Below are 26,036 nucleotides of genomic sequence, written 5' to 3'. Positions count from 1 at the left end.
CCCCACCCAGCCCCTGGCAACCACTAGTTTACTTTCTATCTCTATGGATTTGCCCATTCTGGACATTTCAAGTAAATGGAATCATACACGATGTGACTACTTGTGTATGGATTCATTTTCTTAGTTGGTTTTATTTATTTATTTATTTGACTGTGCCAGGCAGCATGTGAATCTTAGTTCCCTGACCAGAGATCGAACCCATGCCCCCAGCACTGGGAGAGCAGAGTCTTAACAACTGGACCGCCAGGGAAGTCTCTCTTAGCATGTTTTTGAGGTTCATCCATACTGTAACATGTATCAGAACTTGTTATGGACTGAGTTGTGTCCCCCCAAAATTCATATGTTAAAGTGCTAACACTCAGTACGTGACCATATGTAGAAAAAGTGTCAAGTTAAAATGAGGTCATTAGGGTGGGCCCCAATCCAGTATGACTGGTATTTTTATAAAAGAGGAAATTTGGACACAGACACACACAGAGGAAAGACCGTGTAAAGACACAGGGAGAAGATGGCCATCTACAAGCTAAGGAGAGAGGCCTCAGAAGAAACCAACTGTGGTGACGCCTTGATCTCAGACTTCTAGCCTCCAGAACTGTAAGAAAGTAAACTTCTGTTGGTTAAGACCCCCAGTCTGTGGTACTTTGTTATGGCAGCCCTAGCAAATTAATATAATACTTCATTCCTTTTTATAGCTGAATGAGATTCCATTGTAGGCAATTAAATTTTTTAACTTGAAATATAGTTGACTTACAATGGGCAATTTTTTTTGTAGTAATGAAACATGAAAAATACCCAAATGTCTAAGAATAGAGGATTTGTCAAAGAAATTACTGACTATCCATACGATGGGATACTATGCAGATGTTAAAAAAGAATAAAGGCGCGCTCTGTGTCATGGTTCTCAAAGTGTGGTCCTCAGGCCAGTGGCAGCATCACCTGGGAACTTATTAGAAATGCAGGTTCTCAGGCTCCATCCCAGAATCAGATCTGGGCGAGAGCCTTCCAGGTGATGCTGATGTGGGCTCAAGCTTGAGATCTACTGCTGTATATAACGACACAGCCCATGGGTTCACAGCAGCCCTGAGGTGCTTTTTTTTAAAACACCACTGCCTGGATCCCATCCCCAGAGATTCCAATGTAGTGATTGATTTGCAGCAGATTCTGGGCATGGGTTCCTCATTTACAAGTGACTCTAATGTGCAGCCAGGAATGTGCACCACTGATAAGGAGCAAACTCTCGCAGATAGAGTAAGTGCAAAAGCCTAGGTGAAAAAGAGCTACGTTCCAGAATATTCTTTGCAGGATTGTTTGTGATGGTTAAAAAATTGGATAATGGAGAAAAAAATTGGGGTGTATATATGTGCAGTGAAATACTGAAGGGCAGGACAGATGAAAGTTAAAAGGATATATACATTCAGATACCATGTATATTGTTTTAAACAAAACAATTTTATGTATCTTTTCTGAATGGGCACATATACAGTAAAACTATGAATACAGGCCTGAGGATTATCATTGGCAAATTCAGGGATTAGGGACAAGTATAGAGTCAGTTTCTCTCATATCTGTGATCTTTTATTTCTTAATTGTGGTAATGAGTACAGAGGGGTTTGTTATATATTTATCTCTCTATATTATATATTTATATTACTTATATTATATATATATTACTATATATTTATCTATATCTATTATATATTTTATCTATTTTTATCTATACTTACTTGAATGCCCCAAATCACTTAAAAAACAAGGGGCAGAACAAAGGTATTGTTTGCTTCCATTTGTGCTTTTTTCTTAAGGTTTTTTTTTTTTTTGCATTGAATTTTCAAACTCTAAAGGGACACCGCTCCCTCCCCCCTCCCCCTCCCCCTCCCCTCCCCCTCCCCCCTCCCCCCTCCCTCCCCAATCTCATCTGCCTATTTAAATGTCCCTCCCCAACAGGAGAATCCTGCTGCTCTTTTCAGTGTGCAAGTACAATTAAATTGTACCTGTAAGTTCTTATCCCTCTTCCCCAAAACGTCAGCACCTTGTTGTGAAATTGTTTTAACTTCATTTTTCTTAGCTATATTTTCCATGTTGAAACTTCAAGAGTGTCGCAGCCCCGTACAACTGTGTGGGATTATGGGATTATGCCTGGGTGAGTCTACGGAATAGCGAAGAAGTCCGCGTGGCTGGAGGGAGTGAGAAAACGGGGAGAGAGTGCGGAGAGATGAGGGTGGGGTGGTGATGGGAGCAAACGGGGCGGGGCCTGGTGGGCTGCAGGGAGAATTTTGGCTGTTAATCTGAGTGAGGTGGTTCCCGGAGGAGCCCTCTGGGTGCTGTCGGAGGAACAGACTTGGAGGGAGGGAGGAGGCGGGAGCTGGGGTACCAGGGCGGAGGGGCTGCACTGGTTCAGGTGGGAGATAATGAGGATTATGTCCAGGTTGGGGACCGAAGAGGGAGTGAGAAATGGGCGGATTCTGGGTAGATTCTGCAGTGGAAGGGACTTGCAGTCATATCAAATTGGGGAGGAGGGGAGTCAGAGAAGGGCTTAAAGATGCTGCCAAGTTTGGAGCCTCAGCACCTGGCAGGACGGAGCTGCCATTAGCTGGGTCTAGAGGACATCGGAAGGGCAGGTTGGGGGACGCTCAGGGGCTCGGATGTAGCGGGGTCGCTGGGAGGTGCCCGCGCACCTCCAGGTGGGACGTCCGGGAGGCAGTTGTCCAGGGCACGGTCGCCGTGCAATCCTGAGAGTTGCCGCCAGAGGGCAAGCGCACCCCATCGCACTCGCAGCTCCGGGGGGCACGAGAAGGACCGGCCCTGCAGCATCTCAGGGCTTACCTGGGTGTGAGATGGGGGCCGCGCAGGTGCCAGGGCCAGGACTGGAACCCCCAGGCGCCTCCAGGGCCCCAAATTCTGGGACGGGGCTGTTTATGTGCTTCCAGCACTCCAACCAGCACTCCCCACGGGGCTGTTCCCACAGCACCTAGGGTCTGTGCAAAAATGTCACTTCCACAGGAAGACCTTCCCCGACCACCCTGGGGTCAGAAGGCCCCACCCCGATTCCTCTAAGGCACATCCCATTTTAGTATCTTCGTAACACTTAAGACTCTGAATTCATCTTATCTTGTGTTGTCTGTTTTCTGCACTACAATGTAAAGTCTGTGGCAGCAGGACCCATTTTCTGTGTTGTCGTCCTGTATCCCCAGGGCTCAGAATTATTCCTGGCCTCTAATGCATGCCAAAGAAAAAAACAACAGCAATAGTGTTAATCATAGCTTATTCATGGTGCTACTGTGTACCAACCTCTATTTGAAGCTCCTTACATAAATCATCTCCAGTCTTCAGAACAACCCTACCAAGCAGGGACTAGCTTTTCTGTTTTATTTTTTGGTTTTTTTTGGCGGCGCCTCTTGGCTTGCAGGATCTTAGTTCCCCAACCAGGGATAGAACCTAGCCCTGGCAGTGAAAGCACTGAGTCCTAACCACTGGACCACCAGGGAATTCCCCCAAGTAGGGACCGTTGTTATCCCCTTATTACAGAAGAGGAAGCTGAGGCCCAGAGAGGTTTAGGGACTTGAGATTGCATAACCAGGGAGTTTCAGTGTTGAGTTTGAAGCCTGAGAAGGCTAACTGCAAAGTCTGAGTTTGCTAAATGGAAGAATGGGGCCCTGATGGGAAAGGAGCCCCTTAGGGCATTCAGCATTGTGCCCCTAAGCCCCTGCCTCTCCACCTTTCCTTTCTGGTCTCCACAGCCAACAAACTACAAACTCGCAAGCCCAGCCCCCAGATCCCCTGCCAGGCTAGGGGAGGGGTGGGAACCCAGCAGGTAAGGGGTTTACTCTCCTCCCCATTGTGGGTTTGCAGAGGTGCCTTCCAGGCTACCCAGGTTACCCAGGTTGGGGGCAAGCCATTAAAGGTGGACCTGGGGACTTCCCTGGTGGCACAGTGGTTAAGACTCCACACTCCCAATGCAGGGGGCCAGGGTTTGATCCCTGGTCAGGGAGCTAGATCCCGCATGTCACAACTAAGATCCTGAATGCTGCAACTAAGACCCGGCACAGCCAAATACAAAAATAAATAAACATTAAGAACAAAACAAAGCAAACAACAACAAAAAAGGTGGATCTGGAGGGAGTTCCCCGGTGCCCTTAGTGGCTAGGACTCAGTGCCTTCACTGCCTAGGACCCGGTTCAATCTCTGGTCAGGGAACTGAGATCCTGCAAGCCACGCAGCTCAGCCAAAAAAAAAAAAAAAAAAGGGGGATCTAGAGAGCACAGATTCCACCTACCAGACAGCAGGGTTGGCTGCCCAGGACCCTGAGCCCAGTCCCAGACTGACCAACAGACAGAAAGACAAACAGATGATCCTCAGCTAGCTGACCACTCTCTTGAGCCTGCTCACTGGGGCCTGGCTGCCCACAGGCTCAGGGAGGCCTGGACCCCGAGGCCTCCCAGCTCAGCCCCAGGCTGCTGCCAATGAGACCCAGTCTCTGGGTCAAGGGGCCCCAGCTTTCCCAGTGCCATCCTCTGCCCTTGGCAGCTGGAAGGCCTTCCTGGGCCTGCAGAAAACTGGGCAGCTGGGGACAGGCAGGCTGCAGCATGGGCAGGATGTGGCCATCACTGTCTCTGCCACTGGACCCACAGGAAGTGGCCCAGGAGATGTGCAAAGCTGTGCCCTTCACTCAAGTAGGGGAAGGAGAGGGCTGGGTTTCAGTGTTGATAGAGCACAGGCTGTGGCACCAGACAGATTTGGGGTCAACCCTGCATCCTTCACCTAAATGTCTCTGATCTTCAGTTTTCTCCCTTGTAAAATGGGGCATAAGCATCTCCCACCTGGGCCAATGCAAGTGCTGCCATCTTGGTCTCCCAGCTTCTGCTATGGCCACCCTGTCTCCTGAGTCTCATTTTCCATCTAGTGGCCAGAGGGCATCTGGGAACACCTGAGTCTGATCACATCCCTCCTCTGCTCAGAACCCTCCATGGCTCCCACTTCACTCAGAGTGAACGTCCAAGTCCTTCCTGTGGCGCACAAGGCCCTGCACAAAATGCCTGTCATCTCCTGCCCTTACCTCCTCCCACTCTCCCCCTCAACCACTTTCTTCCTGCCACACCAGCCATCTTGCTTTTCTCCAGACACACCAATATTATGTCTACCTCAGGTCCTTTGCACTGGCTGTTCCCTTTGCCTCTAGCACTCCCCACCCCCAGCATTCTATGGTTCCTTCTCTCACCTCCTCAGGTTTTTACTCAGATGTTGTTTTAAAATGTTCCCCCTTTCTGCTTTATTTCTCTCTGTAGTTCACATCATCACCTAACAAATGAAATTGATTTGTAGTCGCATTTACCATCTATCTCCCTCACTAGAATGTTTGCTCCACCAGGGCAGAGATTTTTATGTCTTGTTCACTTCTGTAGCCCCATCCCGGCTCTAGAGCAGAGCCAGGCACACAGTGGGCACTCAGTAAGTATTTGTTGAATGATTGAATGAATGAATGAATAATAGTAGCACTTGCCTCCTAAGGGCTATTGGGCAGCCTGAATGAGAGGGGTAAGGGAAGCACTCTTACAGCTGCATTCAGTTGGCGCTCCATAAAGGTTTTGATAATTCATACCATGTGTTGTTTATGGCTCAGGTTTTGGAGCTAGGCGTACCTAAGTTCAACTTCTGCCTCAGCTGCTGATTTCTGTGTGACCCAGGGCAAGTGGCTTTCCTTCTTTATGCCTCAAGTCCCACCTTTGCAAAAGGGAGTTAATAATAGTTGAGAACTCATGCAAAGTGTTTGGCACCATGCCTACCAGGGTGTCAGTTCCCAAGACCCCTTGGCTTGTTATCCATTCAGCAAACTTTCATTGAATCCATACAACTCGGTGGTATTGCACAGCCCTGGACCAGCTGCCTCAGTTGCCCCATACAGCCATGCACACTGCGCACAGCAGAGGGGACCCCTGACCTGGGATCCAGCTGTGTACCCTCTCCCAGAGCTGCAACTGTCCCAGGGGGGCACAAGGATGCTCTAAGGGCTAGCAGTCCCCTTGGCAGCTGTGTAGTCTTAGGCAAGCAAGGGACTTCTTTGAGCCTCAGTTTCCTCATCTGTAAATGGGGATGTTAATGGTTCCAGCCTTGCAGCATTGTGGGGAGGAGGGAGTTCCTCAAAGGTGAGCAGCATGGGCTCGGCAGGGTGTTAGGGTTCGGCAAGTGTTAGGTTTTGTTATGATGCACCTCTTGGGGCTATAGCCACAAACAAGACGGAAAGAGTCCCTGCCTTCAGGTAGTGAATATTCTGGGAGAGAGAGGAACATTAACAATCCCCCAAAGAGACATAACAATAAATTGCTATGAGACCCTGGAGAAAGAGATGAGGATGCTAGGAGAAAGACTGCCAGGAGGGTGAAATTTGTCTTGGGGGTGCTTCTGAGGAAGGAAGGATGAGTTGGAATGAGCTCTGGGAAGGGGGGATGGAAGAGAAGTCCAGGTGGAGGGCGCAGCAGGGGCAACGTCCCGGAGGCAGGCACAAGTTCGGTGCATTGAAAGAACAGCGAGGAATAGAACTACCATATGATCCAGCAATCCCACATGTCCAGGGCATATACCTGGACAAAGCTATAATTCAAAAAGATACATGCACCCCTATGTTCATAGCAGCACTATGCACAATAGCCAAGACATGGAAACAACATAAATGTCCATCAACAGATGAATGGATAAAGAAGATGTGTACATATATACAATGGAATACTACTCAGCCATAAAAAGAACGAAATAATACCATTTGCAGCCACAAGGATGCAACTAGAGATTATCATGCTAAGTAAAGTCAGAAAGAGAAAGACAAATACCATATGATATCACTTATATGTGGACTCTAAAATATGGCACAAATGAACCTATCTACAAAACAGAAACAGACTCACAGACATAGAGAACAGACTTGGGGTTGCTGAGGGGGAGGGGGGGTGGGGGAAGGATGGAGTGGGAGTTTGGGGTTAGTAGATGCAAACTATTACATTTAGAATGGATAAACAACAAGGTCCTACTGTATAGCACAGAGAACTATATCCAATCTCCTGGGATAAACCATAATGGAAAAGAATATAAAAAAAGAATGTATATATATGTGTGTGTGTAACTGAGTCACTTTGCCGTACAGCAGAAATTAGTACAACATTGTAATCAATTATACTTCAATTAAAAAAAAAAAGAAAGAAAGAAAGAATAGGGACTTCCCTGGCGGTCCAACAGTTAAGACTCCGTGCTTCCAATGCAGGGGGCTCGGGTTTGATCCCTAGTTGGGGAATTAAGATCCTACATGCCGCATGGTGCAGCCAAAAAATTAAAAAAGGGGGACTTCCCTGGCAGTCCTGTGGTTAAGACTTCTCTTTCCAATGCAGGGGGTGCGGGTACGATCCCTGGTCAAGGAGCTAGGATCCCACATGCCTCGGGGCCAAAAAACCAAAACATAAAACAGAAGCAATATTGTAACAAATTCAATAAAGACTTTTAAAATGGTCCACATCCAGGAATAAAGACGCAGACGTAGAGAATGGACTTGAGGACACAGGGAGGGGACGAAGTGAGAGAGTGGCATGGACATATATACACTACCAAATGTAAAATAGATAGCTAGTGGGAAGCAAACGCATAGCACAGAGAGATCAGCTCGGTGCTCTGTGACCACCTAGAGGGGTGGGATAGGGATGATGGGAGGGAGACGCAAGAGGGAGGAGATGTGGGGATATATATGTATATGTATAGCTGATTCACTTTGTTATAAAGCAGAAACTAACACACCATTGTAAAGCAATTATACTCCAATAAAGATGTTAAAAAAAAATGGTCCACATCAAAAAATAAATAAATAAAAAAGAAAGAAAGAGAGGAAGAACATCGAGGAGACCAGGGTGGCTGGGGCAGTGACGGGGGGAAGGGCAGGGAGATGTGGAGGCGGGAGGGCGGATGGAGGGTCCAGGGTTTAAACAGAGAAGGGCCATGATCTGGGAGCAAGTTGATAGATCCACTTAAGTGGAGGAGATCATAGGAAGAACTAGCATTTACTGAGTGCCAACTGTGTGCCAGGCAATGAGCTAAGGGTTTTCTGTTTAATCCCCCCCAGGGATCCTGGAATACCACCCTTCCTATTGTCGCTCACCCCTGGAGGTGGCAGCAGCTTCCTACAAGTGTCAATCCCCAGGCCACCTTATCCTTATCATCATCTCCTGCTAGGGAAAAGCAGCCCTGCTCTGTATTAATTCTCTCTGTCGAAAGGCCTAGAGTGGTTTTCTTTTTTTTCCTGGTTGAACTTTGATGATTCTACAGGTGAGAAAACTGACGCCCAGAGAGGTTGAGTAAGTTGCCCCAAGGCACACAGCCAGCAGATGGCAGAGTCAGAATTTGAACCCAGGCATCCATGCCTCTCTAGGTAGGATGAAGTCTCTGGCTCCAGATTCCACTGCCCTTGACTCATCTCCCTGCCTCTGGCCCCAGGTGCTCTCCCGGCTGGGCTTCATGGCTGGCCACCTCCTCAATCACCTCTGCTTTGGCCACTGCTCCTCTTCCTACATCCCCGCTCATCCTCTGCAACAGCTGTGTGTCCGCTCGCACGCGCTGGGCACCTGTGGTTCTCTGGTGTTGGGCGGGCAGCCCAGCCTCCCGTCGCCAGGTGAAGGATGTCCACTGTGCGGGTTGAGGGGTGTCAGTGCAGACCAAAGGCACGAGCTGAGCATCACGAATGGACACGCAGATGCACGCACCTTGGAGAGACGGGGGAAGACAGGCTGAGAATGATGCCAACCTGGACCATGTACACTGGGTCCAGCAACCAGGGACGCAGGGACAGCCAGACAGGTGTCCAGAGTCCTCACCCTGCTCCTAGGGACGCCAGGCACAGCCCCAGCCATGGGGGTGGACCACTCATAGTCAAAGTGCATATTTATTGAGCCCTCGCTGTTTGCCAGGCCCTGCTCTAAGTCTCTGATAAGTACCAACTCATGTCATCCTCAGAGCAGCCCCGTGACATAGCGGTTAGTAGCATCACATTTTACAGAAAAGGAAACCTGAGTCCCAAGAGGCAAAGTCACTCACTCAGAGTCACACAGCAGTACATGGCAGAGGTGGCATCTGAACCCAAGGCATGGTGGTTCCTGTTTTTAACCACCAAGCTGGACCTCCTCTCACAGGATGAGTCAAAGACACTCCCAGCTGCAGGAAAGATAGACGGCCCCACCCACACTAGGAGACGCAGTGATGACACGGTCCTAGCGATCCCGAGAAACCAAGGCCGGGAGGCAGACGGAGCTGCTGGGGGAAACCTGGGCTCCCCGAGTCAGAGGCAGGACACACGTGCCCCCAGCTGCCCCCCCGTCCCTCCCCACCCCCCACCCCCAGTCTCCACACAGCACCATGCCCAGTGTGGCATCTACAGGAACCATAAAGGTTGGCCAAGTCTAGTTGTGTGTGTGTACGTGTGTGTGTGTGTGTGCATTTCTCCAGTTGGGGTCTCCTGGGGGTGGGTGGCCCTGTGCTGGAGCGTGGGCATCAGGGGTACTCCTTCCTCAGCTGGGCTCAGGGTCTGCAGTGGACGAGGGCAGCCTGGCTTTGGGCGGCTGGAACCAGGGCCCTAGCAGATGGGCCCGTCTGGCACAGACGCGGGGACATGTGGCGCTGTCAGGGTTGCCTCCAAATGCCCCCCGGAGCGCAGGGCGGGGGCTGGCCAGGCCCCCCTCAGCCTTCTTCCTGCCTCAGGAAGGAAGGCCCCAGGTGAGGGGAGCAGGAGGAGGGGACCCGAGGAAACAGATGGGCCAGTGGGGCGTGGGAGCCTGTGACCTCTGACCTCACAGGCCTGCACAGAGGGGTGGGAACAGGCCAGGAAGGCAGCTCCCAAGGCCCTGCTCCAAGGGCCCTGAAGTGGGGGTGATCACCAGGGGCCCACAGAGTCGGGGACATACTCTCCCTCCTCCCTCCAGGGTTCTGTGCCAACCCCAAGCAGTGTCCGAGTGGGCAGCTCAGCCCTCTCTCTGGCAGGCATGAAGCGCCTGCCCTCCCCCCTTTCAGCTGTGCCCACCTCCTGCCAGCCGGGGAGCCAGCTGGGAACCTTGGTGCCGGGGGGCCCCCGGAGTCCCTGCCCCCTCCCGGGCAATGCCAGCCGGCCCCCACCCCCACCCCCCAGGCCCAGTAATGGGTGGGTAATGAGTGCTGGGGGAGCGGGGGAGGGGCGGGGAATGCAGGTGCCACAGGCGCTGGCACAGGGGCCGATAATCAGGTTTGCCAACGCCATCTGTCACCGCGCGAGCATCTGGGGCTCAAGGTGACCCTGTCACCCTCAGTTACAATTACGAGTTTGGCATCTGTATTAAAGCCCGCCAGCCGGCCAGGCGGTGGGGGGGGGGGCGGAGCTGGGGTGGGCATGGGGGTGCGCGGTGAGCCCCGTCCCGGGGGTCCCGTTCCCAAGGGCTGCATGGCTGCCAAGGCACGGGGCTTCTCTGTGCCTGGGAGAGTTCGTGTATGTGTGTGTGTGTGTGTCTGTGTGTGTGTGTGTGCCAGCCTCCACAATTCTGTGAGCGAGTGTATCTGCGCGCAGGGCTGGGAGTCATGGGTTTTTGTGTGTTCTGGGCGTGGTGGTTGTGTGTCTGAGCTTGGTGGGATGGCCAGGGCTGGGGGGCAGCTCTGAGATCATGTGGGTACACAGATGGGCATGTGTTCATGTGCTGGGAGAGGAGTGTATGGCAGTTCCAGGTGTCTTTGGGTGATGGTGTGTGTCCGGGTGAATGCATGATGGTGTGTGTGTGTGTGTGTGTGTGTGTGTATGTGATTGTGCATGTGTATCTGAGGGTGTGTGGTGCTGTAGACCTGATGGTCACAGGCTGTATGTTTGGGTGTGTGGGTCTGTGTATAAGATCCTGCCGAAGTGTGATGTGTGTCTTTGTGAATGAACAGGGGCAGCAGCTGGGAGAGGCTCTGTGTGGTCACTGCAGGGCTCCTCTCCTGCCCCCTCACTTTGTTCCTGTCCTCACCAACCCCTGCTGGCAGGGCTCTAATGTGGGGGACTTGGGGAAGGCAGGGAGCTGGCTCTGAGGAGGGCTCTGGGTTCTTGGATCTGGATTCTGGGTTCTTGATTTCTACTTTTTTTTTTTTTTGGCCACATCACGTGGCCTGTGGGATTTTTAATTCCCTGACCAGGGATCGAACCCGGGCCCTGGCAGTGACAGCGCCAAGTCCTAACCACTGGACTGCCAAGGAATTCCCGCTGGGTCCTTGATTCTAGATTCTGGAGGATAGGATCTAGATTTTTGGATTCTGGATTGTGGGCACTTGGACCTGGATTTTAGATTCTGGGTCCTGAGTTCTTGGATCTGGATTCTAGATCTTGGTATCTGGGATCTAGATTCAGATTCTGGATTCTGAGATCTGGTTTTGGATTCTGGGATTGGGATTCCAGGCTCTGAATTCTGGGTCTGGGTCCTTGCTACTGGACCTTGGCTTCCCGTCTCTGGGTTCTGTGTGTTGACTTTGGCCTGTCCTCTCTGCCCTTCTATTCAGACAGGGCCACTGGGCTGCCCACCATCCCCTGCACACACCCCACCCCCTAACCTGATGGGTGCAGATAACATGCATGGCCACCAGGGGACACCCTTGGTTCAGATTTGGGCCAAGCTGACCTAGACGTGGAGGAGTTAGGGGACCACCCTAGCCCGGATTGACACAGCTCTTTGAGGGGGACGGGGACAGGGCTTCACCTCCCTCCCCACCCCTCCCAGTGTCGGCTGGTGACTGATGTCTGTCAAACATGGAGAACTGGACCCAGCATCCCCATAGATACCCATCCGGATCAAGGGACAGGGTGCCCAGTCAGTGGGTCAGATTGGGCAGAAGGCACATGTGTGTCTGTGAAGGTGTCAATGAATGTAGGGAAACATCTGTGCCTGTGTGAGGGTGCACTGTGTGTCTGGAGTGGCCACGTATGACAGCGTTCCCATGGAGCCTGAGCCCGTGTGGTGGCGTGTGGCCATGTGTTACCGGGACTACGTGTCTGGCAGGATCCTCATGTGACGGCACATCTAGGGGCCGTATCTGTAACTGTGAGTGCCACTCTGATGTGGGGTACTAGTCCCTGTCATACGGGTGTGTCTGGCTATGACCATGACTGGGTCACTGGGTGGCTGTGGGTGTATCTGCGGGTGTCACTGTGCTCATGAGGGTGTCTTGCAGTGTCTGGGGGAGGGTCCCCGAAGACTGGGACCCTGTGTCAATGATGTCTTGTCAGCTGGTGTGTGAAGATGTGTAGGAAAGAGGTGTGCATTCTGAGAGTGTCGAACCAGGGAAGGCGTGTGGTCCGAAAGGGGGTCGAGAAGGGACCAAGGTGGGTGGGACCAGAGGCGCTCAGAGCATTTCCTTCATTTCTTCCCTAGGTATCTCTGAACCTCGTTCTCACTGGGTTTCTCTATGGCAGTGTCTCTTCCCACCTCTCAGCATCTCTGACTTTGTCTGCGGGTCCTGGTCCTCTGCCTCATCCTGTTGCCAGGCACAGTGTGCTCCATGGGTATTGGCTGGCTGGTCCTGTCTCCCACTCCAGCCCTTCATCTTCCATCTCGATCTCCGACTCTGCCTCCCTTTGGCCCTTTCTCTCTGTCCTTCCTTATTTGTGCGTTTCTCTTGCAGGTCTCTCCCATCTCTCTTTCTCCATCTCTGTCTCTCTCTCGGCTTCTAAGTGTCTTTGCCCATCTACAGCTCTGTCTGTCTCTCTCCATCTCTTGTCTCTCCCCGTCTCTATCTCTCCCAGTCTCTGCCGGCTCGAGTGGGTCCGGGTGGGTCCGGGACAGCCCGGCCCGGGCGCCGCTGCGAACAATGCCCCATTCACGCGGCCAGTCAGCGCCATGGCAACGCGCCCGCCCCGCCCTCCCCGCGTGCGGGCCGCTCGTGCCAAGAGGATGCCATGGTTACGTCAGGCGCGTGCCCGCCCCGCGCGCTCGTGAAGGGGCCGGGCCAGCAGGGGGCGCTCCGCGGTACCCTCTGCCTGGAGTCAGGCGAGGCCATGCTCCTTCAAGGGGCCTTCAGCCACTCATTGCCTCAGTGTCCCCTTCTGTAAAACATCAGGGATGGGCAGAGTGAGATCCTGTGTGCTTCTGTGTGTGTGTGTGTTTTCATGCCTGTGTGTGATGGTGAGTGCCTGTATAGTTTGGGTGTGATGGTGTATCTGTGTGTTTGTGGTCTTTTGACTGTGTGCCCTTGTGTTTGTATGCCTGGGGTGTGTGTGTGTGTGTGTGTCGGTGGTTTGGGTGTGATTATGTGCTTGTGAATTCGTGTGACAGTGTGTGTGTCCGTGTTTGCATGCCTGAGGGGTGGGTGTGAGAGAGACAGAGAGAGATGGTGGGTGTCTGTGGTTTGGGTGTGATTATGTGTTTGTGATTGTGGGTTCATGTGATAGTGTGTGTGCCTGTGTTTGCATGCCTGGTGTGTGTGTGTGTGTGTGTGTGTGTGTGTGTGTGTGTGTGATGGTGGATGGCCCCGTCATTGGGTGTGGTTGTGAGTTTGTGTGACGGTTGTTTGTGGGTCTGGGGGTCCGTGTTCACAAACTCATATGTGCCTATGTGTGTACTGGGTATAGGTTCCAAGGACTGCCAGGGCTTGGCTTAGCCCCCCCTCACCTGAGGGCCTCCTGGCGCAGAAGGGGGTGCCCAGCTGCCTGGGACCTCCGACTCCCCACAGGTTCAGGAGAGCCCCAGCTGATGAATATTCATGAGGCAGAGGGGCTGGCACCCACCGCCTACAGCTGCGCGTCTATTAGCCCCCCTACTCTCCAGGCACCAACTGCAGTGGGGAGAGGGGGGTAGCAGTGTGGGCCTCTCCCTGTCTCCATGACTTGGGGGGCTGGAGGGCTTCCTAGTGACTACTGTGGGGGTCATGTCAGTGTGCCTGGCTGCTTGTTGGGATGGCTAAGGGACTGTCTCAATGTTGTGACAGGCATTGGGGAGAATGACTGTTGTGTGACAGGATGTCCTTGTCACTGTGGTGTGGCTGTCCCCCACCGTTTCTTTGTAGCTCTGTCCGGGGACTCTAGGCAGTGCGAGATGTGTGCCTGTCACCTGCAACAGTGAGACGCTGAGTGCATGTCATCAGAACGTCTGTGAGCAGTTCTGCAGTGGCCTGTACCTGCTGGCTACCTGCTCTGTGACAATCAGGGTGTGTTGTCGCGTTATTGGAGCAACTGGTTGGGTTCAAACTTTGCTCGAGGGGCAGCTGTGCACCACACCCTGGGAATGAAGTGCTCAGATCTGCTTCCCCTCCTTGTGACCTAGTGGGGCAGTGACTCCGTGTGGCCACGTGGCTAACACAGCTGAAGGGGCACCCGGACCGGGTATGTGAGTGTGCCCCTGCTGGTCAGACACTGATACAGTGTGAGGGTCAGTGCGTCAGGGTAAGTGTGAGGATGTGTGAGACAGTGTGGTTGAAGGCATGTGTGACCAGAATCCTTGAGGCTGTGATGGTATTTCTGTGTGTGACAGGATGGCTGGGGGTGTGACAGGCAGGGTTGCTGGTTGAAGGTGTGACAATGTGGCTCTGTGTGTGGTTGAAGGTGTGACAGCATGTGTGACAGTGTGACTGAAGATGAGACAGTGTGGCTGTGTGTGGCTGTGTGATTGAAGGTGTGATGGTGACACTATGTGTGTGACAGTGAGTGTGTGATGACATGAGCCAAGGGGCTATGACTGCCCCGCCCCCACCCCAAGGCTGCACAGGGAGCCCGGCTACACTGCCACACACAGCTACACTGTCACATCCTCAGCAATGCTGTCACATACGGCCGTGGTGTCTTACCTTTGTGCTGGATCGAGAGGCCTTGTGACATGGGAGTGGCAGCTGCTCAGCCTGAGGACACATGTGGGCCTGAGACAGGGGATACCTGGAGATCCAGTGCCAGCCGGGGCTCTGCCTTGCTGCTCTGTCTTCCCTCTGCAGGCTGGGTTGGGGAGTGGCCTCCAGATGCGGTGGGGATGGGGGTGAGGGGGGCTCCTCTGGTCTGGGGGACTCCAGCTTGGGCCCTGGTATGTGGCTGGGTGGCCCCTGATGCTCAGCCAGGGACACAGTGCGGCCGGCCTCACCCCCCTGATACCCACACCCTGGTCGGCAGGGTGGTGGCAGCACACAGAGGCCCCATTCAGGAGCCAGGGCCAGGTTTCCAGGACGCGTGGGGTGGGTCTCCAGCCGGCTGCAAATGAAATGTTTCCCCAGCTCCTTCCCTTGCCTCCAGATGAGCGTTAGCCACAGGAAGCCCTGCCGCCTGCCTGTCCTTGGCGCTAGCCGTGCTGTGCTGCTGGGGCACGTGTGAGTGTGTCGGTGGCACCTTGTGCACAGCTGCGGGCTGGCCTGAGTATCCCCAGTTGCGATTTGGGGATGCCTGTGTGTGTCTTTGGGTGTCAGTGTGTGATCAGTTGCGACAATGGATGATCCTGTGTGTCTGTGTATATGTGATCTGTATATCTTTGTGTCACCCTGCGTGTGCCACATCTATGGATGATTTTGAGAACATCTGTGTACGTGACTCAAAAGGTCTGTAAAACTTTGTGTAATTGTGTGACTTTGTGTGGCCTCGTGTGTATCCGTGTAACTGGACTCAGCGTATGATTCTGGGAGTCTGTATAACTGGGTTTGTCTTTGTGAGTCAGTGTAAATCTGAGTCTCTATGGGGGAGGTCTCTGCGATGGTGAAGGTCTTTGTGTGTGACTGGAGTGTTATTGGTGTCACTCTGTGGGTGGCTCTGGGGAGATCTGTGTGGGATTCTCTCTGCAGCCGTGTGCTTGTGTGTCTGTGTACTAAGGGTGTGCGACAGCATTTCTGGGTGATCCTGTGTCTGTGTGTGATTACGGCATTTTACATGACTGCCCAGAGGAGGAGGAGGGTCTGTATCTTTGTGTGTCTGAGCATGCCTGTGTGTGTCTCTGTGATTCTGTGTGCACGTGACTGTAGGAGTCTGGTGTGTGTGTGTGGCATGGACGCAGGTGCCTGGCCAGGTGTGCCTTGACAGTGGGGCTGTAACTCCTCACTCCCCACTACAGGTTCCCAGCCCAGGGAGGGGGCAGTGAGCACAAGGCTAGGACCCCAGCCTGGGCACAGACCATGTCCTCCAGGCTGGGCAGGAGAGGCGTAAGGCCCTCTTGGGGAGTGGGGATCCCCAGTCCTGCCAGGAGGGCCTAGAGCACCCCTCCCCGACCCTGGCAGCACCCTCAGCCTGGCTCTTGACTTATCTTGTGTACCAGATGTTCATCCTCCTCTGTGGAGAGGCCTGCCCACCTGCCCCGGAGCCCAGCAATGCCTGGCCCCACCTTTGGTGGCCCAGGACTTGGCTGCTGGAGCCCAGATGTTTTGGTACCACCTCCTACTGCCCCCAGCATCCTGGCTGGGTAATGCCATGGGCCTGGTGCCCACTCCTCCCTCCTCCTCCCCCCGCACACCTGCATTGTAAGAACACACCTGCTGCCAGCCGCAGCCAGGTGGGCAGCCCCGGCAGGGAGGAATGTGGGAGATTCCAGCTGTGGCATCCCAGCTGTACACAGCCCCCCGGCAACACCCTTCTCCCCTGTGATTTCTTGAAGGCCAGGTGTGGTCCTAAGACCTGGGCTCTGGGGGAGGGGGGAGCGGGAGGGGGAGGGGGAGGGGGGGCCCGGGTGTCCTCCAGAGCAACCCCTCAGCCTCTCTGTAAAAATCCTCCCAGCTGGCAGCTGTGGAGAGGGGAGCAGAGTGGATGTGGATGTGTGTGCATGGTGTGGGGGGTGTTTGTTGTGGGTATGGGGGTGGTCTGAGCAACGTGGAGAGAATTCTGAGTGCGGATATGTTCATGAATATGGGGAAAATGTTTTGTTTGTGGGAACATGGATGGATGTGCGAGTGTGTAAGGAAGAGAGAGGGTGTGTGTGTGCACACAGGGAGGGTGTTGTGGTGTGAGGGTGTGTGAATGGAAGGATGGGTGTTGTGTGTGTGTGGATGGATGTTGTGTCTGTGTGTATGAATGGAATGCGTGTGTGAAGTGGGTATGGGATGCTGGTTCAAGCAGAGCCCAGGCTTGGCGCCAGAGGCGGGACCGGGAGGGTGAGGAGGGAGTGGGCAGACCCCAGCCCTAGGGCCTGGCACGGATGGTGGAACAGGGCTGGGAGGACAGGCCGGCAGGTGGGGAGAGGACTGGGCCAAAGTTGATGGGACTTCTGAGGGGTTACCCCTTCATGGCTGTTTGCAGAGGGGCAAGGAGGGTCCACCTGTCTCTCGAGGTCTCCCCAATCCCCCAGTTACACTAAAGATCGCAGACACCCCAAACCCTTCAACCATTCCTCCCCCCTTCTCCAAACCTTTCCTATTGCCCCCCCTCCAGCCCCCCACAGGCCCACACTGCTCCAATGTCCCCTTCACCCAGGCCCCGTAACCCCCCAGATTTATCCTCTGCTCCTTCCCTCAGCCATCCAAGCCCCACCTTGGCACCTCAAACCTCTCCTGGGCATACATATCCCCAGTTCCTTCTACCAGACATTCCAGCCTCTCTTGGGCCTCCTCAAAGGCCCCCAGACCCATCCCTGTCCCCCCGCAACTTCCTGCTTCCCTCCCCTCCCTATTCTCCCCCCCTTAACCTCACATCCCTTTCCTGAGCCATCCAAGCCCCCAGCCCCTTGATCCCCAAATCCCCTTCCTGCCCCTCCCCTCAGTCCCACATATCCTCCAGTGCCCTCCTGCAGCCCCTCCTCCATCCCCCCATGTAACCCCGCCCCTTCTCCTCGGCACCCGCCCCCCCCTCCGGTGCCTCCTCCCGCACGCCCTCCGACTGCAGCGGTGGAGGCTTCGGCCGGGAGGCAGGAGCGGCGGCCCTGAAACTTTAAACGGTGTTAAAAGTTTCTGTTTACGAGAAGCCCTTGAATTTTTAAGGACGTATCGATTCCCTCTGCCACGGCCTTTCATCGGCAGCGGCTGCGATGCAGAGGGGGAAGGCTGGGTCGGATCGGCGGGATCCCAGGACAGAGCCCCCCAAGTACGGCAATGACAGACACACATGTACCCAGGCACATCCTCAGGCACACAGAGACCTCCCTCCCTGACACACATGCGCACACACACACCTAGTCACACACACCAACACAGCCTGATACACAGACCCATATCTCTGAAAAGACACAGAGCCCCGCTCCCTGACACACACAGTCACCTGTGTACACATACTCTGGTACACACAGATCTTCATCACTGCCCCAGACTCACAGGGACCCAACAGAGAGAAACACATTCCTAGTGACACCCATTAACACTTTCAGCCACACAGACCCTGATTACAGACAGACCCCCCTGGGTCACACACACTCTGGGACGCGTAGAGAGACCCACATCCCTGCCACACATACACAAGCTTGTTATGTACACTGACACTTGCTGACAGAAAGAGCCTCACAGCTGATGCACACACTGTGGTCAGCTCAAAACACACACACACATATTCACCTAGGCACGCTTGTCACCCCACTTCCTGTCAAAGACCAGACACTGCCAAGGTGACCTCTACACCTAACTCCCATTAGAATGTCAGCACCCCCCATCGCAGGGTCTTTTGTCTTGTTCCCTACTATGTCCCCAGTGCTAGGCACAGAGCCTGGCAGACACTCACCCTCTGACTCACAGACACCCCAGGTACACAGCCAGACCCGCATCACTGCTACACCACACTGGCCCATTCAAAGAGACTCCTAGACGGACATACACTGACCTGCACCTCCTTTCCCCCAGAGGACACCCGGACCCACCCAGACTCCCAAGAACACAACTCTGGCCACCCTGCCTCAAAGATGCAATGTGACCAGGAACACATCCCCTCAGGCATATTTTCACATGGACATACACACACGCCTGGGCATCGACACCCCTCCAACAGACAATGCATAGCTGAGAACTGCCACAGCTTCTTGCCCCAGGAGGGTGAGAAAGTGCTGGCTGCACCTGGCAGCAGGAGAGACCTTTGCCTCGGCAGGAGCTGCCTGGGGGCTGCAGGCACCACCTCCCCGCCCACCCTGGGGGTCACTTAAGGGCTCCCCTTGCCCCCATGCCAGGGTCCTCAGCACAAACCTTTCCCCCCATTCCTCTTTGCTCTGGAAATGGGGGACCAGGGGCCTGCATGAGGGGAATGGAGCCTCACCAAGGGGGTGTGAATACATGTACCTGAGACCTCAATGCCCATTTCTGTCCCTGATGGTTGGGCTGTGTGGTCCTTGCTAGATTTGTGTGTGTGTCCATGATCAGGGCCAAGTACAAGTGTGTGTGTGTGTGTGTGTGTGTGTGTGTGTGTGTTGGGAGTGGGGCGTGGGAGGGGCCTGGGTGTATGTGTGTGATACCTGTGTACATCTGGGCATCAGGTGTGTGGTATGTGTTCCTGTGTGCTGTTGTCTCTGCCAGTGTCACTTTGTATCAGGGTCAGTGCTTTCCCTGTGTTTGGCATGTATGTCCTGGTATCTGATGGTTTGTGTTTGTGTGACAGTGCATTAGTGCATCTGTTTTGGTGCAGCTTTGTGTGTGTGTTGTATGTGCATTTGAGTGTCTATGTATAGGAGTTGTGTGCCTGGAGTGTGTGAGGATGTGGTTGTGTGATAATGCCAGTGTCAATGTGTCAGCATGAATCTGTATATGTCAGCATGCACTGGTGTGTGTGTCTTGGTGTGTATCAGTGTGTGTCTGTGTGAGGCCCATATTGGAGTGTGTCCACCTGTATCTGGGAGTCTAAACATGGTTTGTTGTTGAAATGCATATGTGTGGGTATCATGTGATGGTGGGCCCTGTGTGCATGTCAGTGTGTGGGTTGTGGGTTGCTTTCCTAGTCTTGGTGGGGGGGTGTCGGTGCATGTGTGTGGGTTGTGTGCCTATGCTGTGTGCGCGTAGGTGACTGCGAGTGCTTTGTTGGAATGTGGAACGTGTGGCAATGCGTTCTGTACGTGACATGTATGGAGGGCTCCGAACCTCACTGCGTGTCAGCGTGTGTCTGCTTTGGAACGCGGGCCAGCACGTGTCGGGGTGGCCGTGTTGGCGTGCGCCCCCGCGCGCGCGTGTCTGAGTGTGTGTGTGTGTGTGTGCATGTGTGCGTGCATATGTGTGTGTGTTGTGTGTGTGTGTGTGCGCGCCGGCCGTCGCTCCCCCGCCCTGCCCGCCCCTCCCCGCGCCCCTCCTCCCGCCCGCGCCGCCCGCCCGCTCCCTCTCCCCGGAGTGCGCCGCTTCCAAACTTTGTCTAAACTTTCACTTTCACAGCGCGGCGGCGGCGGCGGCGGCGGCGGCGGCGGCGGGCGAGGGTGACCGGCCGAGCGGCGGCGGCATGGAGTAGACGCGCGGCGGCGGCTGCGGCGGCGGACGCGAGAGGCAGCGGCGAGCGCGGCGGCGGCGGCGGCCCCGGAGCCGGCGGGGCCGAGCCTGCGAGCGGCGAGCGCGGAGCGGCGCCGGGCCGAGCGCGGGGCCGCGGGCCGGGCGGGCGCAGCGCGGCGGAGGCCGGAGGAACCGAGCCAGAGCCGGAGCCCGAGCGCGGCCGCCGCCTGCCGGGCCTCCCCTCGCCGCGGCCGGCCGCCGCGCTCCCGCCCGGGAGCCCAGCTATGTACTCCCCGTACTGCCTCACCCAGGTACCGGCCGCCGCCCCCGCGCGACCCGGGAGGGGAGCGGGCGCAGGAGGCCGGCCGGCGGCGCGGGCGGGAGGGCGGAGGGGGCGCGCGGCGGCTGGGGGGAGTGAGTCCGCGGGCGGCCGAGGGGTGCAAGCCGAGCGGTTGGGAGTCCGGCCACGCGTGCGGGCGCCCCCGTGCGCGTGCGACCCTGGCCAGGAGGCGGACTCCTGTCGGGGGTTCCGGGGGCTGCCGGCTGCGTGCGTGGCGCTGCCCCTGTAGCGCGGAGCGGGAGTGCGTGTTTGTGTGTGTGTGTGTGTCTGTGTGTGCGCGCGCGCGCGCTCGACTGGGGTGCAGTGGGCAGCGGGACTCCCGCCGACCTGTGGGCGACTGTGGCGTGCACCCGGACAGCGTGGCCGCTGGCAGTGTTTGCGGGATGACAGAGTGGCAGGGGGTGGTCCCGAGGGCGCAGTGCGGGGACTGGGTCTGGCGGCGCTCCCTAGGGCGGGCGCAGCGGTTCCCGAGGGTGGCAGCGGCCGGCGTGCGTGGTGGTGGCCCCTGCGTTCCGCCGGGGTGCCCCGGGCGGGCCGAGCAGCCCGGGCGTCTCCCCAAAGTCTTTGTTCAGGCCTCACATGGGAGCGGGGCTAAGAAAATGGCGGGGCTCCCAAATTTCTGTGGGGCAGGGGAGGGGAGGGAGGGGCGGGCGGGCTGCCAGCCCTGGCCGCGCCTCTTCGCCGACCCTGGACGCCGCAGCCGCGGCGCCCCCCCCCCAAAAAAAAAAAAAAAAACTTTCCTCGGCGCAAACTTTCCGGCCCCAACGACCCCGGCTGCCGCGCGGTGGACCAGGCGGGTTTGGGGAATCCCGTCCCGCTGCCCGGAGGCGGGAGGGGCTGGCGGGAGCCGCGGACACTGCCGACAGTGCTGGGGCCACGCCGCCGGGTCAGCCGCGGGCGCTGTGCCGACCTTGGCGCGCTGCGAAAGCGCGTCCCGCCTCCAGCGAAGTTCCCTGCACTGCGCTCGGCAGGCGGCAAAGGCCCGGGGGATGCCTGCCCTGCCACCCCACCCTCTCCGGTGGTGGCTCTTGGCTCTGAGAGGGCACAGAAGCTGCCCAGAGCCCCACAGCAGCCCTGGTAGCGCTGTCTGCTGGGCCACGCTATAGCTGGCATCCCAGACTCCGCAGAGGCGACACCTGGGGGCTTCCTAGCCCTGCCTGCCAGCAGGGCCTGCGTTTGTGGGGGGAGTCTCTAGGCCAGGCCTGGGTCCTAATTGTCCCCTCTGCCAGTCTGAGCCTTGCCAGCTGTGTGCCAAGTGTGCCCAGGCTGGGAGTGGGAGTCCATGTGAATATGGCTGCTATGTGGGTGTGGTATTGGCGAGGGGCTAGAGGGTATGTCAGGGGTGTGTGTCAGCCCCCCCACGTAACAAACAGAATGCCCACACCACACTCTTGAATCCACAGATGCAAGTGTGTGTGTGAGTCAATCTCGGGGGTCTGCTTGTGGCCTTGTGGATCAGCCGTGGGCAGCCCTGTGTGTATGGACATGTGTGTGGCCCAGGGTGAGGGTCTTCCTATATAGGATGTGAGTATGTGTTGGTGAGGTGCACATGCACACGTATGTATCACGGTGTGCATGCAGGTGTGAGCAGGCACTCTGGCCACTATGACAGTGTGGGGGACCCTCATATCTGTGCCTCTGACTGGCCGGCCACCCCATCTTGGGCCCCCGCACGACGACCCTACCCACCTAGCTGGGTCTGAGCTGTGGCTGCCTTTGGTGCCACATTTGCTTGGCCGGTGTGGCTGGTATTCGGGGCCTAGTGGGACCAAGACCTCATGCTTGAGCGGCCCCTGGCCCACCAGCCGCCAGCTCGGCTCCCTGGCCTACCCTCCTCCTCGGCCTGGGTGAGAACTTGGCTCTTCAGATGTCACAGACCCTGGGAAAGAAAATGCTAGCTGATCCACTGGTGACAAGACTAGGGAGAGGCTGGGGCAGCCCCCAGACTCAGGGTGATGGCCGGGGCTTGGCTCTCTGACACCTTCGAAGGGAGCAAGGGCTCAGCTCTGTGTCACAGGCCTGAGTATGCCAGGGCGTGGAGGGAGAGAAGGGGGCACGGACTCGCTAGATTGAGCCCCTCAGCTCTGGGTAGGCGGCTGCTGTTGGCTGGTCAACAGGGTCCAGCCTGCCCCTCCTGACGGCCACATTTCTGGGAGCTAGTCTGTTTTTATAAATCTTTCTGCTTCCATAGTTTGCTCTGCCAGTTTCTGTCTTTTCCTCTATCTCCGTATCTCTCTGCCCCTTTTCCATCCGTCTCTCTGTCCTATATCTTTGACTGTCCTTGTCTTTTTCTGTCTCTGATTCTGGTTCTGGCCCCATCTCTGCTGCCCCCCTCCCCCTGAGTCTCGGACTCTGTCTCTTCTCTGGCCTCTGTGTGTGTGTGTGTGTGTGTGTGTCTCTCTCTTTCTCTCTCTCTTCTTTTTTTCAAACCAGAATTGGCTTCGATTTTAAAGTCAATAAATGATTGAGCAGGAACGAGCTTGGAGCAGCGGGGCCCTGGTGGGGAAAGGCACTGTGGGCGAGGGGGAAGGGCGGGTGTGGGGGGAAATCTCCTTCTGGAAAAAGCATCGAAATCCAGGGCGGCTGGGCGGGGTGCTTGCTGGAGCTGCTTGAGCCCACTGCAGCCATGGGCCTGAGTCCTCGGTGGAGGGGAAAGGGGTGGACGGACGGCCCCGCACCCCTAACAAACAGCGGCACACAGGATGTGGACACACACATACACCACCGCTGCCGCCAAGATGAGGACATGAACGACATGTTTATGCTGATGTCCAGACACAGCAAGTTCGGCCATGGACAGACGAACTTAAGGACACAGGAAACGGTGGACCTGTGTTCTCTCCCCACCGGCACACACACACGAACCCCTTGAGATGGGATATGTATATCGACATAAACGCACGGAGACACAGCGATACCGTCCAGACACATTCGAATACAGGCTGACTCAAGTGTGTGTTCACCCCCACACTTACACAGACCCAAGGGCACATACCTTTACACAAGACACAAGGCTGTTGGCTTACCTGGGTGTGTATACAGACACGCATGTTCGCTGACATTCCCTGCCACACGGCCCCACGGGAGCAGCGGAATGTTCACGTACCCTTGTTTCCACGCAGCCACATACACACTCCTTCAGGGGAGGGGGATGGACTGGGGCCTCCCTGATGCCCCCCCAGCTCTCTCCCTGGGTCTCTGTGGCCACCCCTCTGTCCCTGTGAAGCTGTTTCTCCCTGTCCCGGCACCAGCATGGGGCCTCCTTTATATGGCGCATTTTCTGTCTGCTCTGGCCATGCCTGCTTTATGTCCACTGCTGGGGTGGGAGGTGTGTGTGGCCACGAGCTGGGACAGAGTAGGCCATGCCTGGGGTTAGGTTGAGCTTGGACAGACTGAGCTCAGAGCCGAGGGCTCTGCTGAGTTAACACGGGGGCAAGAGGCTCCCCTCTCTCTGGGGGCTGGAGCCAGGGGTCCTGGCCCAGCCAAGAATGTCTTGTGTGGCCTCAAGGGCTCCCAGGTGGAGCTGTGGGAGCAGAGGTTGAGCGTTAGACTTTGCAAATAAGACAGCGCAGAGTTTGAGCTCCAGCTCTGCATCTTATATTCTGTGACCTGAAACACAGGATTTTCTTGGTCTGTAACATGGGCAATAAAAAAAATAAATAAATAAAAATTAAAAAAACAAAATAGACAATAATAGTACCTACCTCTCATGCTGTGATTAGGCTCAGTGTCATGCCTGGCACATAGCATGTGCTCAAGAAAAGGAATGACGTGTCATTTTGGTTATCATCATTAGGCCAGCCCTGGGCCCTCCCAGCTGAGGGTAGGCTGCTTCAGAGGGATGGAAGCCAGGGTCAAGCACCTCCCAACCATAGAAATCCAAATGGACTTTCTGGAGGAGGAAGCAAGAGAAGAGTTTGGAAGGAAAGAGGCCAGCTCATGGCCCAGCTGTTTTCCCTTAGGTGGGGTCCTGTAGGCCAAGTAGGGGATGGCAGGGGTTCAAGGCAGGGAGAGGTGATGGTGGGGGTCGGGGAGGGGGCAGGGAGAATGCCAAGGCCTGGGCTGCCCCGTGGGGGCCAGATGCCATTCTTGGGGGCTTTGGCTGCCCTGGCCCTTTTCCTGACCTCGACCAGGCCCGCTTTGGGGCTGGGCTCTGAGGCCTTGTGCCAGAATGTGCAGGAGTGTCTGTGCACATGAGTGCCCAAATGTGAGTGGGGCAAAGAGCCTAGAGATCTGAGTGGATCCCAGTGGTGACCTTAGGGACGTCTGCATGGCTCCAGAATCATTTCTGCATCTGCATCAGGGCATTGTCACCTGGGACCAACAGGATGCATGTGTGGGACCCTATGTGGGCACTTGGCAGGGTCAAGTGGGCGTTTCAGGTATGTGCAAGGGGTGGGCATGCAGCTGTGGCTGACAGTGAAATCCCCCCGGCACTGACCACCTGCTTCCACTTCCAACCCGCTGGGAGCCTGGCCTTTTTGGTCTGCTTGATTCCTGTCCTCTGCTCTTGAAGTGCAAGCGTGGGGGTCTCACACTTTCCTCCAGCTGGACCGACAGAGGATGAGGAGGCCCGGACAACCGTGCTTCCCTCCAACACAGTGCTGAGGATGGGGCTCCTGTCCCTCCTAGCTGAGGTGGGGGAAAGGAGGGGGTGTCTGCACTTTGCTACCCCCGTGGAGGCGAAGGGGCCAAGGGAGACATCCCTGAGCAGCTCCCCGGGTTCTCCCCGGTTCGCGTGTGTGTTCGTCGGCATGGTGAGCCTTAGAGCCACCATTTTCCCGAGGACGGCAGTGTGGCTCTGCGTGTGTGTGGGTCCCTTTCCAAATGTCCCTGTGTCCCTCCGGAGGGTATGTCCCTGGATGCTGCCTGGTGTCTCTGAGGGCCATCCCAAGCTCCGTCTCTGTGTATTCGGGTGACGGGTTGGTGGTGTGTGTCACCATGTGTATCGGGATACCTGATGTGGTCTTTGTGTCACGGTGCGGCTGTGGTATGTCACTAAACAAATCATCGAATCCTCTGGGTGTCTGATCGTCATGACAAGCGGTGTATCCGTGTGCCTTACCGTGCATGGCGGCCTGTTTGTGTTGACATACCTGTGTCAATGCGTGCGCCTACAGGTATCGTCCCCATGGCATTGTGCGTCCTGGGCTTGTCCCTGTGACCATCAATGTGTGTTTCACCACATGGGCCCCTCTCCCTGGCCTCCCTTGGCCTCTTGGCACCTTGGGAAGTGCCCACCATGGCGGCCAAGCTAGTGTCTGGGAGCAGGCTGGCTTCTTCGAGGCTTCCCATGAGGTCGGGCGGCCATGGTGGCCCTGCTGTGGGCCCCACCCGTGCCCCTGGCCCGGCATGGACAGAAGCCCGTTGTGTGGCGAGGTGCGGGTGTGTGTTTGGGCCGCCCACA

General features: G+C 55.8%; 2 protein-coding genes across 2 annotated transcripts in view; both read left to right on the top strand.

Annotated features, from left to right (window-relative positions):
- Positions 1-2,124: 2,124 nt before the first annotated feature.
- Positions 2,125-9,328, top strand: DAND5 (DAN domain BMP antagonist family member 5; the record flags this gene model as incomplete). The annotated part of the gene is given in 7 exon segments (XM_082454002.1): positions 2,125-2,140; positions 3,738-3,811; positions 4,361-4,605; positions 4,607-4,670; positions 8,467-8,546; positions 8,548-8,647; positions 8,649-9,328. Coding segments are annotated over 7 exon segments (849 nt in total). The 3' UTR covers positions 8,919-9,328.
- A 10,918-nt stretch (positions 9,329-20,246) lies between these two features.
- Positions 20,247-26,036, top strand: part of NFIX (nuclear factor I X) — a 98,605-nt gene continuing 92,815 nt past the window's right edge. Inside the window, exon 1 of the mRNA XM_082455237.1 lies at positions 20,247-20,600. Within this exon, the coding sequence (XP_082311363.1) occupies positions 20,574-20,600 (27 nt within the window). The 5' untranslated portion in view covers positions 20,247-20,573. The remainder of the gene's footprint in view (positions 20,601-26,036) is intronic.

The sequence above is a fragment of the Balaenoptera physalus genome, assembly GCF_965194825.1.
Source record: "Balaenoptera physalus genome assembly, chromosome: 3".
NCBI lineage: Eukaryota > Metazoa > Chordata > Mammalia > Artiodactyla > Balaenopteridae > Balaenoptera > Balaenoptera physalus.
The sequence above is the reverse complement of the archived record's forward strand: the minus strand, read 5'-3'. Positions and strand labels throughout refer to the sequence as shown.